General features: G+C 37.2%; 1 protein-coding gene across 1 annotated transcript; it reads right to left on the minus strand.

The window, feature by feature from the left end:
• Positions 1-402: 402 nt before the first annotated feature.
• On the minus strand, positions 403-16585 carry LOC149831239 (ADP-ribosylation factor GTPase-activating protein AGD12-like). The gene is made up of 9 exons (XM_090012018.1): positions 16531-16585; positions 15329-15406; positions 14109-14193; positions 12205-12280; positions 11703-11866; positions 11469-11604; positions 11177-11293; positions 10987-11082; positions 403-819 (listed from the first exon to the last, which is right to left on the minus strand). The coding sequence occupies exons 2-9, from the start codon at positions 15354-15356 to the stop codon at positions 538-540; spliced, it is 984 nt and encodes a 327-aa protein (XP_089868144.1). The 5' UTR covers positions 15357-15406; positions 16531-16585; the 3' UTR covers positions 403-537.
• Positions 16586-17551: the final 966 nt, after the last annotated feature.

The following is a 17551-nucleotide window of genomic DNA, read 5'->3' on the forward strand; positions in this document are numbered from 1 at the left end:
CCTTGTCAAAAGCATCAAAATGGCTCCTGTGAACAGAAATATTTTCCAGAGGTCAGAATTTTCATAGTACTGGCGATAGATAGCAAAACATCATTTCAAGTTTTTTTCCCCTTTCCCCAATTTTTCATAAATTCAATCATGAACTTGAAATTCAAACTAAAAGCTATTGTTGTTTATGGGTTTGAACTGAATTTGTGTCCCACCATCAGCCAAGGACTCCTGGTCCGAACACACACTTGTGAGCACCTCTCTCTCTCTCTCTCACACACACACACACACACACACACACACACAGTCGTATTAATTGCTGCCAACTACATTGTAAAGGAGTAACCGATTTAATACAAGGGAAATTGGACGAACATTTATCAAACAAGAGAAAAAATAGCAGGCAAGACACAGTAACAAGTAAAAAATAATTAAAGGGAGAGAAAAAGATAAATTCATCACAGGGATGATTGACAATAAAGCTATTATATATTACAAAAGGATAGTTAAAATTGGATAAATTCAAGACCACCTACACATGACATGATGCTATTGATCCAGGGGAATCCACTCTAGTTCTAATTCTATCTCCCCAGACTCCACATTTTGAAGCTTCAGATGGACATCCTGCTTCACTCTCCCATCTACAATGTTTATGATGCTGTCATCGAGAAGCGCATTGTCTCTTGAAGCCAACCACTTCCCGATCTGCATGTTGTCAAGAGCACTTGGGTCATCAAAAGCTGTAGCAGCTGTGATCAGTGGCTGCACATCGATCTCAGCCTCTCCCATCTCGTCATCGGCAGAGAACGTGTCATAATCAAATACTTTCTGCACGAATTCTCAGTAATTAAACCCCAAGAATGATTGATGAATTAAAAAAGGAAGATGCATAGGATCTATCATTTTACGAAATCTCCATGTAAAAGGATAGCTACAAATTTGTGGACTTGAAGCCTCAATTCCCACTTTTATTTTCTGTCCGAAGGAGATAATTTATCAAAGCCTAAGAGAAAAAAGTCTAGAAAAGGAAAAATCGTTCAACACTCTAAATGGAATCAAGCTAATGAAAGAGACAATATCAGAATCCATCCCACACTTCAAATTATCGAAAAACCTATTTATAATAGAAGAAAGTAAAACCTCCATCCTTAATAAGGCTGAAATGAAAGAGATATGATTAAGACTGATAAATTCTAAATAATCCACTCCTGCAATACCTGCACTCAAGTCACAAGGCATAAATTCATGTGAACAGGATCTTCAAACTGTGTATATTTTTAACATGCAAATTTAAAAATAGAAAAAGTGTGTTAATACTATTGGTTTCTTTTTAGCATTAATACTCTAAATGCCCATAGTCTGGCATACCAGAAGCATATCTAAAGAATTAATAGGGAAGTCATAGCAGAAATTGTCATGCTGTAGGGTCAAATAAGATGCTTTGACTGGATAGCGTCCCACAATTCTAACTAAAGGCTCTTAGGTTCAAATACCACCATTCTCCAACACAACACCCACACCACCCCCAAAAAGAAAGGACCACCTTTCCAGAGATTATATTAGAGTTTCTTACCAGAAGCTGCCACTGTTAGAAAAAAATAATTAAATCTATGTCAGATAGGTCTGGGTGCAGGTGTGTAGGGTAAGACATAAATTTTAAACATATATATAGGGCTACTAAAATATGTTAATTGAAAATATGTGAGTGTGAACTAGGCATTTCTGACACTTTTTTTTTGTAAATCTGTCCCTACAGATGTGTTCGGCATGGTCCATTTGCCAAGAATTGACTGTGAGATTGTATTTTTCGATTAAAAAGCATGATTTTGCATGTTTGAATATTTATGGAAATCCTTAGCCGTTGATTCTCAAGCCTTAAAAGATCATGCTTATGCATCATAATTGAATGACCCAAGAGCCGTTCCCTATAAAACCAAAAATGCATCACATCTATAAGATGGAACTTTAAGGAAAAACAAAAACCCCATCAAAATCTTGGTTTAATAACTCTACTTCAAATATTTCTAGTTAATATATTCGATTGGCCCTATATATATCAAGACAGTATTTGTTACCCTCGTGGGTAAGGAAGAACCTCCTAGTTGGAACTCACAGGGAGAGGTTGTTTTGACCAAATCTAACCTCATGAATGTCTTCAGCAGAGTAAAAATAGCAGGAATCGACCCTTGGATTGTAGTTTTTCAACATAAAAATATGTTTTTTTGAGGTTTAAAAATTTGGTATACTGTAGGCCATTGATTTTTCAACCCTTATAAAATCCATTGGAAAAACATGATCCAAAGGCTACTAAACTTAGTATGTTCATCACATCTGGAGGGTCAGATGTCCAAAAAAACTGAAAAAATAAAAATATTACATTTTTCCACTAAGGGGTTCCTTACCTACAGGGTAGCAAACATTAGCCCTACACACACACACATATATATATATATATATATATATATGCACAGTGTTTATAAGCTTTACACCACAAAGGAAGTGCAATAAATGCACAGTGTTTACAAGCTTTACACCACAAAAGAAGTGCAATAAATGCACAGTGTTTATAAGCTTAAGGAGACAAAACTCCTTACTGTAATACATGTATTCAATGGGCTCACATAGCCCTTGTTCATAAGGCACACTTAAAGAGTCGTTGGGCTATTTCCAACGGCTCTAATTAGAGACGTTGGGAATCAGCCCGTCTATCTTTTTAAACTATGTACAACAGTCAGTGGCTGACTGTTGTACACTGTACACAGTCAGCGTAAGTGTACAGAAATATTACATAAAAAGAACAAAAATAAGAAATGGAAAAATTGCAAAAAATAAGAAAAATTAAAAATGAGGAATTACAATCATATTCAAAAACATGAATATGCGTAAAATTTAGAAATGACTAAAATACCCCTACAACTAATACAAGAAAGAAATATATATTTTATATATATAAGTAGATGGATATATATATATATATAATACATTGTCTTATGAATTACAATTTAACACAACCATGTATCTCAAAGATGTCACATTTACCAAGTGATATATAACTAATTGGGGCAAGTAAAATATCCATATTTTTTCAATGGTTACCATGAGATAATGATGCAGAGCAGGCCCAAGCATCACAGACCCAACAACACCCAGGCATTGTTTCGGGTCCGGGTCCGGACCCGAGACCCGGATCCAAACTGAAGCCCTTTAAATAAGTTGCCTAGGGTTTCGTGAAAGGCAGAGAACGTTGAAACTTCCAGCAGCTTTTCCCTTCTTGCAGTTTTTCCTTTTCAGCATATCTTTTATTGCCCTCTTTGTCTTCTTCTTTCAGTATTAAGTCTTTTGTCTCATTCCTTTGCATTGTTGCTATTTTCATTTATAGTTTACATTGTTATTCGTTCATTGAAGTTCTCTTTTTCAATAAAAGGAGGTTTAACACAGTCACCATCATTTTGGGTGACTGTTTCTCTTATTTCTGCCCATTGCTGAACGTGAGAGTCACGTTTCCTCTTCCTGCCAGCCGGTAAGTTGCAGCCGACCCTCACCACTGCATCAAATGGTATCAGAGCACCGGGTATCCTCCGTCGCTGGCAGCATGTTGCCAAATGTGAGGAACGATCCGGTAACCGGAAAGGAGCAGGAGGACGCCGGTAGGAAAGATCAAATGTCACGTATGATGAAGATGATGACCCAAATGAACGAAGATCTATTGTGTGTCAGCCGGGATGTAGCTAGCATGTCCAAACGACTCGATGGGGTCGAAACTCGGATCGCGGTCATCGAGTCGCGGATGGAGCCGTACACGGTGACTACACGTCAAAGGGGTTCGAGAGTGGCCGACGATGCTGTCGTCCTCATTGAAGTTGCGACAGTCGACCCAGATCAGCCGATGCATGTTCAGCCTGTACAAGACAAAGGTCCGAATTCGGCTCTCCCTCCCCACTCCGATTTGCCTCCTCCGCTCCAGACGAATCAGAGGATCCACACAGCAATGATTGGATTCTCAGCAATAGAACCTGAAATACCGACTGCCTTGTTTCTCAAGGAAGCTGCCTATGGCTCTGCTGGACATACATATCACGAACTGTCAAAATATCACAGCTTCAAGACTTGGTATGAAGGGGCTTTGTCTCTTGAACTCTCAAATAACCATCCTAATCAGCGAATTATACATCGAAAAGTTGCATGGATTTTTGGAAAATGGGTTTAAGAGATCAAAGGCGGTTTAAGGAAACCAGTGTGGTATGCTTTGATTATCTTGCTCCAGGATAACGATCTAGCAGTTGAACTTGCAACAATTTGGTCGTTGTATTCTCTTATTGATGATGATAATTATTATGAACTAGGTCCTTCTGGTTGTTTCCAAATGTGTTGGAGTCTGTGTTTCAAGTTGTTTGGAGCGGTGCAAATGTTTGAATTGAAGGTGGTAGTTTCAAACTTGGTATCTCTGATCGTTGAACATCTTGGTGATAGAATCAATCCATTTGCAAATGAGCTGAATAAGTTTTTTCATAATTTATGGGGTGAATCAGCTGGTGAGTTTTTTTTTCTGGAGGACAGTATGCAACTATGGGGAGCCACAGTGATTCAAGCGACTTCAATGGCACTGCAGCTACTAGATCTCTTTACATACCTTGTGGCGATTATGGGAAGGAGTTTTGATCACTTACAAGTTGCAAAGAATATCGTTGAGCACTACATTATCTTAGGCGGAATGTACTTTTTTAAATGTTCATGCCCAAAACTTGGCCAAACTTTTAGATGGAATTGTAAACAGTGTGGTGACAACAAGTCGTCGGAGCCGACTTCTTCCCAACCCGGGGAGAATGATGCAGAGCAGGCCCAAGCATCACAGACCCAACAACACCCAGGCATTGTTTCGGGTCCAGGTCCGGACCCGAGACCCGGATCCAAACTGAAGCCCTTTAAATAAGTTGCCTAGGGTTTCGTGAAAGGCAGAGAACGTTGAAACTTCCAGCAGCTTTTCCCTTCTTGCAGTTTTTCCTTTTCAGCATATCTTTTATTCCCCTCTTTGTCTTCTTCTTTCAGTATTAAGTCTTTTGTCTCATTCCTTTGCATTGTTGCTATTTTCATTTATAGTTTATATTGTTATTCGTTCATTGAAGTTCTCTTTTTCAATAAAAGGAGGTTTAACACAGTCACCATCATTTTGGGTGACTGTTTCTCTTATTTCTGCCCATTGTTGAACGTGAGAGTCACGTTTCCTCTTCCTGCCAGCCGGTAAGTTGCAGCCGACCCTCACCACTGCATCAGATAAGAAAAGCAGCGACTGAAATGAATAAACTGTATCCCATTATCTTATAGAAAAACCACCAACAAAGTTTGCACGTGTGTAAAAAGTAATATGAAATTCATGAATTTTTGCTAGCAGATGAAATTTACTTTTCTGCATATTGGTCACAATGTAAAGCACTGGGCAAGGAAGAAACACTGATGTTTCATTGATGGTCCATCATCACTGCATCCAATTATGATGCAACATGGATAAATACTTTTTCCAAATGGTTTATAGTGGTTAGCACTGCAGTCATGAATCTCACACATCAAGGGTTCAGTTTTAGGTTGGATAAGGCCAACAAGAGACGCAGTCAATGTAGGTAGGCAATGAGTAGATGGAGTATAGTAAGCTATAGGAACAGATCCTAATTGGATGCTGTCCACTTACCATCCAACTTGGTTTTAGCTAGGGATGGCAGTGGGGCGGGGCGGGGGACAAGGTTTCCACCCCCGCCCCGCCTCAAAATTTTATCCTCCACCCCCGCCTCCGTCCCCGTTTCATACCCTTCATCCCCGGTCCAAACGGGGATGAGGCGGGGCGGGGCGGGGATATTGCGGGGAAAAGTGGTCGCGGCGGGGTTGGGGCGGGGATTAGGCGGGGACGGGGCGGGGCGGGGAAAAGTGCACGTCCACCCCCGCCCCGCCTCCGCGGCGGGGATGGATTTTATCCTCCACCCCCGCCTCCATCCCCGTTTCATACCCTTCATCCCCGGTCCAAACGAGGCGAGGCGGGGCGGGGCCCCGCTTTCCCCCGGTCCACTGCCATCCCTAGTTTTAGCCAAACCAACATTTGATGGTGTATCAGAAACCGCTAGACAGTATCCTAATTGACATACACTCAGCATTCTATCAGGTTGATTCACCTAGGTCAGCGTGATATTGTTAAATTGTAATGTTAAATTGTAATTCATAAGACAATGTATTTTTTATATATATTTTATATATATAAAAGAAGATACATATACATATATATTTCATATATATGTACATGTATTCATCTACTTATATATATAAAATATACATTTCTTTCTTGTATTAGCTGTAGGGGTATTATAGTCATTTTTACATTTTACACATTCATGTTTTTTAATATGATTGTAATTCTTCATTTTTAATTTTTTCTTACAACAACAACAACAACAACTACGCCTTCATCCCAAAACAATTGGGGTCAACGATATGAACCAAAAAAGAAATTCATTTTGGGTCTTCCACATGAATCCTTTTCCTCCAATCATTTCTATCCAACGCCATGTCCTCGGTGAGGTTCAAAGCATTCATATCCTTTCCTATCATCTCCATCCAAGTCTTCCTAGGCCTACCCCGACCTCTTTTAACTAATATATTTTCCCATTTCTCCAACCTTCTAACTGGAGCATCATTAGGCCTTCGCCGAATATGTCCAAACCACCGTAAACGATTCTCTCGCATCTTATTTTCAATGGGTGCAACACCTACCTTCTTACGTATCTCTTCGTTCCGAATCTTATCTTTTATCGTTCCGAATCTTATCTTTTATTTTAATTTTTTCTTATTTTTGTAATTTTTTATTTTTATTTTTGTTCTTTTTTATGTAATATTTTTGTACTGTGTACAGTGTACAACAGTCAACACAGTTTGAAAATGAGAGACATTGGGCTATTCCCAATGGCTCTTATTAAAGCTGTTGGGAATCAGCCCAACGTCTCTTTAAGAATTGGAAAGCCTTATAAATAAGGGCTATGTGAGCTCATTGTATAGACTTATTACATTAAGGAGTTTTGTCTCCTTAAGCTTATAAACATTGTGCATTTATACAACTTTTTTTCTTTTGTGGTGTAAAGCATTTGAATGCTATTGTGTGTTTTGAGTATTTGAAGTATCAAGTTACTTGAAAACTTGATTGTTTGCAAGGATTCTTCACATGGTATCATAGTAAGGTTGAGAATTATTAAAGAAGATCGTGTGCGGCGAAAAGCATGCACCTACCTTTCTCTTAATCTTCGGCGTGACGACCACTTGCAATATATATCGAAAGAATCATACCACATCAAGTAAGCTCTAAAGACTAACTTGTGGTAAGATCTTCTTCACTCTATATTCTTTTCTTCTCAAAATGGGGAAAAAAGACTCACTTCTCTCTTTGGTTCAAACTCAATGGCTCAAATTATCATATTTGGGCCGGTAATATGGAAGCTCATATCAAGGGTAAAGGGCTTTGGAGATATGTTCAAGGCTCAATACCGAAACCAAAACCAATGATTAATTTGGTAGAAATAAAGATTCTTGAAGGTGAAGAGAGAATCAAAGCGCTTGAAGACTATAGTAAGAAACATGAAGAATGGGAGATGAAAAATTTTAAAATCCTATATTGGATTTTCTCATTCGTTGAAACAAGAATCAATGCCAACATTATCAAATCCAAAAAAGCCTCACAAGCATGACAATATCTTGAAAAAATGTACACTTCAAGAGACTTGTCCCACAAGTACTATTTTCAAAAAAAGTGCTTTGACCCTCTAACAAGGCAAAATGACTATTAAAGAGTATTTCGCGGAGTTGTCCTCTATTTGGGATGAACTTGTCATGCTTGAGCCCAAATAGAGTGGTGAAGCCATTGAGCTTAGGCATAAACAATTAGAAGATGATCATTTTTTTAATTGTCTAAATGGGCTTAGACCCGAATTTGAACAAATATGATTCTCCCTTCTATCCGCATTTACTTCCCCTTCTTTTGAAGATATAATTATTAAATTAAGTGGGAAAAGACTCATATGGGTATAAGCAAAAATAATCCAAATGTTCTTGCTACACCTTCCAACCAAGAAGAAGGTGAAGGTGTTAATGTCGTTTCAAGACCGAGAAACAATTTGAGAACCTACAAACCTCTCCACTTCAAAAATCAAAATCAATGAACAAAGAAAAATAGTGGGCAAGGCGGAAAAAGAGATTATAGCAAAATTGTGTGTCACTTTTGTAAGAAACCGGGGCATATCAAACCGGTTTGTTCAAAATGGAAGAAGTTGCTAGCCATGGCTACCACATCCCAATCCCAAAAGGAAGAAAGTTCATCTTCTTCCAATGGAGCTTTCTAGATGGCTACCACATCGCTCTTTTTTTTTACCTTATATATATATATATATATATATATATATATATATATATATATATATATATATAGAGAGAGAGAGAGAGAGAGAGAGAGAGAGAGAGAGAGAGAAATGTGCAGGTTATATACCATTTATCTTCCAGATTGTCTCAGACCCCTTTAAAAACATATTTACATGTGTTTTTTACTTAATTTAAACATGTAGATGTGATCTCTATACTTTATTTAGTAGAAAACATGTATTGGTTTAAAGGTTTTTTTATGTTTAGATGTGTTTTTAGCTCAACAAAAAAAATCAATGGTTCATATTACACTAAAAACTTGATTAACTAAAAATCAAGATTTCTTGTTATATTGACTTAATCCAAAGCATGGTTATGAGGATATATATAGTAGAGGGTAGCTGCGTACACCGATTTGTGCCTACTGAAACCTACCATGAGCGGATGGGGGATTTCCAGATTCGCAAATCAGACCTTGCAGATGCGTTCGGTATGGTCGATTTGCTAGCAAAAGACACCTGGATTGTATTTTTTTGATAAAAAATATTATTTTTTAAGCCTTGGATATTTATGATATTTATAAAATTTTACACCATCAATTTTCAAACCTCATAAAAATTTTACCCTATATATAAGGGTAATGTTTGTTACCCTCGTGGGTAAGGAACCCCTTAGTGAAAAAATGTAATATTTTCATTATTTTACACATCCAACCTTCCAGATATGATCTATATATTAATTTTAGTAGAAACTGACATTTGGATCATGTTTTTATGATGCATATGTCAGAACTTGTGAGGCTTGAAAAATCAATGGCCAACAATGTACCAAATTTTCAAACCTAAAAAAACATGTTTGTATGTCCATAAACTATGATTCAAGAGTTGATTCCTACTATTTTGACCATGCCAAACACATCCATGAAGTCAGATTTGGTCAACCCGCCCCCCGCCCCCTATATATATACACACAAGAATAGATGAAATGATCTAAAATAATGGCTTAGGTATGAATGAGGTCAAATTTGAAACTGGCCTGACCCGTACCCATGAAGCACCAGTACTAGTGTCAGCCTGGCTCAATATGGATATGACACTCTTGTAGAAGCACCAATGTTATATAGGATTTAAGACATCAACATGGCCATTTATCCTAGAAATCTGCCCCACCTATTTGGTTCATGCTGCTAAACAACATATTAATAGGATTCGGGTTCGGCAAACCAAGTGCCGCACCAGCGTCGACGCGACACGATGCTGGTGTGGCACCCGATGTGGTCAACACACCTAGGGTCATTTATGACCAACTTTTGGATATATATATATATATATTTTGCCGCACCCACGCACCCGCACCCATGTGACATAGTTAATAACCTTTTCAATATAAAACAGGGATCAGCGTTAACAGGGAATCACACATTATATGCTATTGGACTACTCATTCTAGTCACAAATATTGCTCTCATGATATTCTCGGCAATGGAATATCTTGAGATATTTTTGGTAACTTGTTTCTCTTGAAAAAACTCAACCAAATTAATAAAAGGGAAATGCTAAAAACATCCATGCAAAGACTAAGACAAAACACAATATGTTCTTTCACATGTTTTAATATTAAAATTAATTTCTTAAATGATATGGTGGGGTAGCGATGCACAGAATTCACATATTTTTATATTAAAATTAATATATTCAATGATGGTGGGGGAGATAAGATGAGAACCCTCACTTTAGAGAATTCTCCAGGTAACCGCTGGAAAATTGAGGGGTCAAACAGGTGCACATTCTGAAAGAGAGAGAGAGAGATTAAAACATGTTCTGTCCCCTCTTTAGTTTTAGAGTAGACATCAGTCCTCTAGTCCTACATCATGAAAGGCAAGCTGTCTTTTGTCCATCACATCTACATCTTCTTTAAGCCCAGTCTCAAAGTGGCCTTTAAAGTTTGAATTGTTTAAAGAAAAATGTTTATTCTTGATATAAAATTGAAATGAAGTCTTTTCCATTTTTCTATGTTCAGTCAAATGTTGAAAACTCCACAAACATAAAATACTTGTAGAACATTGAAAATCACAAACTTATTTTGAATCTTAATAAAGCCAACAAAATTATAATGAATTAAAAATAACAACAAATTGGATTCATCACATTTTTATACAAATTTCAAATTTAATTTATCAGCAATACGTGTAATTGCTACTCAATCACCACTAGTTTTTGCATAAAGAATAAATGACTTATGAAACCCTAGCCAAATTTCAGATAAATGACAGTTGCCACAACTCATCAAGATGTCTCCATAACTGGTGAAAGATGAGAAGATAGTACATCATGATATGATGCAATGGTTTCATTTGACTCATAAAAGCCATCATTTTAATTAGAACATTATTGATTTCTCAAAGGCTCTTGGTGCTCATTTGCAATAATAGCCACAACCACAACCACCAAATGCAGCAATATTCCTATTATAATGGTCATGTACACCAAGTTGTAGGCTCCTAAATCTAAAGAATTGGTCAAACATTAGAACAAATACATATATGTATCAGTTACAGGATATCTTATCTGGTGGATCAGCAAGAGGCAAATAATAGTTTGATGGGATTACCAGTTTTAAGGGTCGGTAGTCCTCTGGAACTGATAACATAAGCTCTTCATTCCAAACAGGATTTAAATTACTCTTTATTACTTTAGTCTGGGCTTTCTGCAAAAGTGTGCACAGGTATAAAATCAAGCATACTGACATACAACAGGATGAGAACTTATGCAATTAGAGGGCCTTAGCATGCACAATTCACCTGCTGGCCAATAGATACAACCACATAAGGATCGCTGCTCAGCATATCCCTAATAGCCAGATGTATGCCTCTTATTACCTTGACTTTAAGTAATCCAATGAATTCAACCATGCCAGCCTGCCATCATGCCAAAAAATTGACTAGTAAAGCAAGCACAACCTCGCAAATCAGTTACCATATTAATTCAAGATATAAACAGGATTAAACATTGAACATTCAATTCCAAACATGAAATATCTCTAGCAATGCCAATTCGCTGAAGGATGACATGACTCTGAAGAGAAACATGTACCATCTCCATTGATGTGCTTGACTCTAAAACCGGATCCAATGCCTTTACAGAATCACAATGCTGTGCAGACGAGTTCTTGGAAAAGGAAACAATCCGTAAGCTGGGTTTCAAAAACTCTTGCAGGACATATTTAGATCTGCAGAAAAGATGTACACATACACACAAAATTCCTGTTCAAAAAGTGTCCATGCCAGCAGCAGCAAACATTTTGAATCAAAACTAATATTAATCCACCTTATGAATTTCAGCCGCTCTTCATAAGTTGAATCAGGTCTAGGCTTTGAAAAACCTTCAGGTATAAAAGCTTCATAAATAGCATTAGCAGAAACATTCCCACCGACTTCAATCATAGAATCAATCTCCTCGTCCGTCCAATCATCTAAAGTTACAGACAGTACCTGGAAAAAATAATTTAAGGAGTCAATTGCCATATATCTGAGCCATATTGAACTCCCTCAAAATTGATGATGAATGATATTCCTTGAATTTCATCTAGCAATGGATGTAAAATCCAAGCTTTACATCTTGTGACTATTAACAAAATCCATTTAAAAAGGTTGAACGTTTGCTGCTTATTCCAAACAAAGAAAAAAGAAAGTACATTTTTAACAAACAGAAAATCCAGAAATTTTGCAGAGGAGAGTGCAAAAAATAGCACCTGAAATCAAGACCAATAGAGTCCCAGAAAGGCTACCTCTGAAATAAACTAATATCAATAAAAGTTCCAGATGGCTACCTTTGAGATATGTGCACCAAGATTTCTGTGACCACCACCACATTTTAAGCATATAAAGACTCCAATATTTGCAGACCTGAAAAGGCCCAGCACTCACCAAATCACAACTGCATATAATTGCAGAAAGGAAAAACATGCAGAAAATTTGCATAGGTGACAACCAAGAATATAAGTAGCAAACAGCTTAAGCAAAGAAAATGAGGAGAAAAACAAATAGCAAACTGCTAACCAAAGAAAATTGGCAAAAAATGCTCCACCATGGTCCATATGATAAATAGAACTTCAAAACTCCCATAGTCCAACTCTAGCATGCAACACAGAAGTCAAGCAAACAAGTTCCATTTCAGCAATCTTTCCTCATTAGGTTAGGGTGTGTGCTTGTTGGTGGTTGAGGACTTGGGGGTAGTGTTTGTGGCAACTGCAGACTTAAACTCAGGGCCCCTAAGTCCAATTTTTTAAAACCCAGTTATTTGGGACTCGACTCTGCAGAGACTGACTCGCAAAACTCAGTGAGTCAAATCAATGACATATATAAATATATGATGCAGAGATACATAAGTGTACATAGATTTATGCAAAATCTATATACATTGTAAACTCATGTTATATATAAACAACTACATAAATGTACATACATATGACTCGACTGAGTCATATCTGAGTCATATGAAAACTCATTGACTCTGCTGAGTCAACTTGTGACTCCGCCAAGTCTTGTGGAAAACCTGGTCATTCAATTTTCTGACGAGGTGAATGGCCATACCGAACCGATCCAACTGAGTCATCGAGTTGACTCAACAAGTTTTTAAACATTGCCTAAGTCACATTCTTAATTTGTTTGCAATATTACCAGGCAAGAGATTCCTGGTATTCTAGTAGCCAAAAATCAATATAGATCACCTAAAAAACTTTAGATGCCCTGTACACTGTTGGCTTGATGATTTTATGGTCTAAAACCTGCTAATGTTTATGTGCCACAAAAGAAAGGAGCATGAAGGGAGAATCTTGGTATCGCTGAGCTTATGGGGAGATCACCTAAAAATACATAGGAACTAGGAAAGGGAACCAGAATAAGGAGGATCATGCTTGTCGGACTTCAAACTTGGAAAAGCATGGAATTCCACTCAATATCATTAATAAACTATCTATCTTTTGAATGTGATAACAAGTAGATAACTTTGAGTAGGACATAATAGAACATTTTCTAATCATAATAATAAGGTAGATACAGTTTGCCTACAATCCATAGTAAACTCAATTCATCATCTGCCTCAGAATGTGATGATGCTAACATGAAACTATGTTAAATTCAGTTATTGCCTTCTTCTTTTTCCTTTTACCTCCTTTAAAGATTATGGACTACAGGAGTGGACAATAGAAACAACAACGACATCGACGAGACAAACTAAGTAGTTACGATCCTTTAGGTTTGTAGTCAACTACATACTTGATTATGTGATGTACTAGCCAAAAATATGATCCATCCTTTATTTTTGTTCTTGTTTCTTTTCTATTCTTTCTTTATTAGGTGCTTCCACAATTTGGAATTTACTAGTCTTAAATTTCTTCATCAATAAATAGGCCAATAAAAAATACTCTTAACCAAAGACGATTCAAAAGGGACTAATTCAAGGTCGATTCAAATTCTGATGGTAAAAAGGGGTCAATTCAAGGCCTATTCAAATTTTTCATTTTTTTTAAGAAACCGATTCACCTAGTGAACTGATTTTAACAACACTGCTCTACATGACCCACCAAATAACAATTTCAGAAGTTTCAACAACTTTTATAACAAGAGCATAGTGCATGTAAAAGTGTTCTAATACAAAGAGAATTTATGTTGCATAACTGCAAAAGAAAGACCAGAATGTCAAGACACTTAGCTTCAAGTTAAGTGCACTTACGCCCATTTTGGTTCTGGTGCACCACAATCCGCACAAGACTGATTATCCTTTCTAAGCAAAAAATCCTTCAATCTCCTTGAATTTTCTATAAAAAATAAAACAAATCAAATGATCAAGAAATAACTGAAGACCTTTTTTTGAAGTCTTATACAGGAAAATGGCCAAGTAGATCAAATTTGAGTCACTAAAAATGTTAAACGTATGATCAGAATACATATAACTCATCAAACATATAAACTAACCAAGAATCAAAATGTGATGCCTCACATACACATACATGCATGCATGCACCAGCACAGAAAGTAAAAATGCCATGCAAACCTTTGGAGGCCAACCATGAAAATGAAGATTCTCATTTGTAGAAGACACAATGCCTTCCCCTCCCAAAAGGAAGAAATGCAATACTCAGTGGTTTTAAGTATTTCCACATGATTTACAACTATCTTAAGTGAGCAGGAAACTTTATTATTCATTATAAAACATAAGTATCCACGCCATCCATGGTTTATACATCAAACGTCAAATTCCTTTTGATCTCTGACTCCTTGACAGAAATAATCACATTTGGTCCTTCAGAACAAACAAGGACAATTCAGCAAACCTTCAGCTTTGAGATCAAAGCCCACAGGATAACCAATGCCCTAACAGACAGCAGATATACTTGAATGATTATGAACACATTCTTATCAGAATACTGAAATTGAAAGCTGCTATGCAAACACAGTAAATGAAAAATAAATTGGAAAGTTACCAGAAGTGACTGCTGTAGATAGTGGTATATGAAATCTTAACTCGTAGAAATGAGTGAATGAACAAACAAATGAATAGATAAGGTCTTTTTTTTCTAAAGGAAAAGCATAAATCTTTATTACTAACAAAAGAAAAAGGGGAAAAGAAAAAGAACCAGAGAGCCAACATTTAATCAGTTCAGTTAAATGTTCAAAGTTCTAACTTTAGCACTAAAAAAAACTACAGAAATTTCAAAGCACAGTTAACCAACAGCCAGATTCAGGGATAAATGTCTAGCATAGTAAAAATACAAATACTTCATGTATACATTTTTTCTATGACAATCCAATCACAGTCTTTTAACAAGAGTTCCGACACACGATGTAATATTCTACGACCAACTATAACCAAAATCCTCAGAGATAACGGCAATGCACAAGTTCTCAAATCAACAATTCACCATTAACATTCAAGCTTCACACTTAATATACCTGGGGAGGCCGTGCGATGATGGTTCATGTCTTTCTTACAAAACTTCAATCATCCAAAGCTGACCCAATTTCACCTATCTACAAGATAAGTAAAGGCCAAACTCAAAAGAATGTGAGCTACCAAAATGTAAAATAAGATTCATGCAATTCAAACAATTGAAAATCTAATTCCTCCTATATTGAACCAGCAAAAACCCCAAAAGACCAACGAAATGCGACTACGATCAGAAGGACGAAATCAAGTGCCAATTCTATATAAAATCAAAATCTAAAAACTGGTTCAACACTAAATATGAGAATCCTAATCCGAATTCAGATCGATCAAGTTCAGAAACAACCAGCGCCCCACTAAGAAGAAAAACTTAAATTCTCCACTAAAAGTGAATGACTTCTCCGATTCCAAACATAACCTACTTTCAGAAGAGAAAACAGAAACTTCCGGAAAACAACAATAACAAGACCATCGAAAACAAGATAATCTAGAATAGTGCGGGAAAATATAAAATCCGTCACTCCTATATGAGGTTCACGCCTGCATGGGTGGCCTCTCCACACCAGAACCGAGAATTCCGATCAAAATTACGCTTAGAACGAGTTCCTTTGATCCAAACGACACTAAAATCCAAAAAGAATCCAGATTTCCGGAAAATAATTCCGAATCGAAAGAATCTCCCCAATCCCAAAGGATCGATAGCAAAACAGAGTATTATCGTCAACCCCCCCCCCCCCCCCACACACACACAAAAAAAAAACGCTTTTTACTTCACAAAAACGAGAGAGAAAAGGAACAAATCCAAAATCCCCCAAAAAGGTGCTTTTCGAATCCCATTTTTGTTCAAGTTCTTAAAAAATTCCAGGAAATCAGAAGAGTTTCGGATTACCAAAAATAAACCATAATCCCAAATCGTGGCGGCAATAACAATTTAGGATACTACTAGTGAGATCAAGACATCAAGAACTTTAAAAAAAGAGAGATATTTCCTTAAAAACGGGAAGCGATGAAAAACGCAGAAATAATCTGCAGTAAACAAAACGGGCTTTAAGAAAAATGAAATTACGGGCGAAGAGAAATAGATCCGGGAAATTTCTGAAGATGCGAGATTTCGCCTCCCACGAAGAAAAATAAAAGCGAAAAATATGAATCGAGATAACGAAAAAGAAGAAATCGCGACATCTTTGAATCGGAATGATGAACTACTGACCTGAAAATTCAGCAGCGAAACTCAGGAGAAAAAGATCGAAGATCGACGATTTCAAGAAAATGGAGCGTCCGCATGAATTTAGAGAGAGAGAGAGAGAGCAAAACTGGAAGGACGAAATTATCGGCCAGATTACTTAAAATTACACGAGTATCACCAATGTTTCCCGGAACTGATGGATTGTCAGAATGACTAAAGTGCCACTAAACTTCATGATCAAAGACAAACAACTCCCTTGCACGTACGGGTGCAAACGGGTCGGGTTCGAGACGAATCTTGTTAGATCCGAACCTAACCCGAAATGCAAACAGCATACAGTGGATCCGAATACGAATCAGATCCGAAAAGGTTAGACTGAAACCCAATCTGAAATGCATGTGATAATACTGAATCTGAAAAAAAAACAAGCTATTTACATGTAAAAAATGTATTGGGGTCAAATTTTGATTCAGATCCAACTTAAAATGCTGATCTTAATCTGACCCAAATCTGAAAGTGCCAATTGAAAGTTCTGAATCTGATCCCAACCAGCATTCGAATTTTACTTAAAGGATACATATCTGAAAAAAAGCGTTGAACTCGGATTGGATATCTAACCATATTCGATCTGTTTGCAGCCCTATCTACCCAGAACATGGGTCCATGGGTGGGTTAGTAAGGTAGGTGTGCAATCATTGTTTCAAACGGGTCCAAATCTAATATGGGTCAGGTCAGGGTTGGCCCAACACTGGATCTCACTTTCAATGAGCGGGCCGGTATACAAATCTGGATCCAAGTCAAACCACATGATGGCATTTGGATCAGGATGGGATTTGACCTCCTTTCATACTGCATCCACAGGAAATAGGTCAAGCATATTGGTTTTCATTTAAAATACATAAAACAGTTTGGGTCAAATCTCATTCCAGCCGGGCTTTGAACCTATTTGTTTATCCGGTCCCAACCTAAATTCCGGTAAACCTAGCATTACTTGTTTTGAATTTGACCCAGATTCAGAAAATCTGGCTTGGATAATATGGGCCGG

This window comes from Nuphar pumila, chromosome 7 (assembly GCF_984573655.1).
Source record: "Nuphar pumila chromosome 7, dmNupPumi1.hap1.1, whole genome shotgun sequence".
In the NCBI taxonomy this organism is placed as follows: Eukaryota; Viridiplantae; Streptophyta; class Magnoliopsida; order Nymphaeales; family Nymphaeaceae; genus Nuphar; species Nuphar pumila.

Bases quoted from the DNA above. Each gene is read 5' to 3' on its own strand.
- LOC149831239 (XM_090012018.1), bottom strand. From the start codon at position 15,356: ATGAACCATCATCGCACGGCCTCCCCAG. The intron at 11,867-12,204 runs GTAGCCATCTGG...TATTTTTTCCAG, and splicing joins TTGGTGCACATATCTCAAAG to GTACTGTCTGTAACTTTAGA. The intron at 11,083-11,176 runs GTGAATTGTGCA...ACACTTTTGCAG, and splicing joins TTGTATCTATTGGCCAGCAG to AAAGCCCAGACTAAAGTAAT.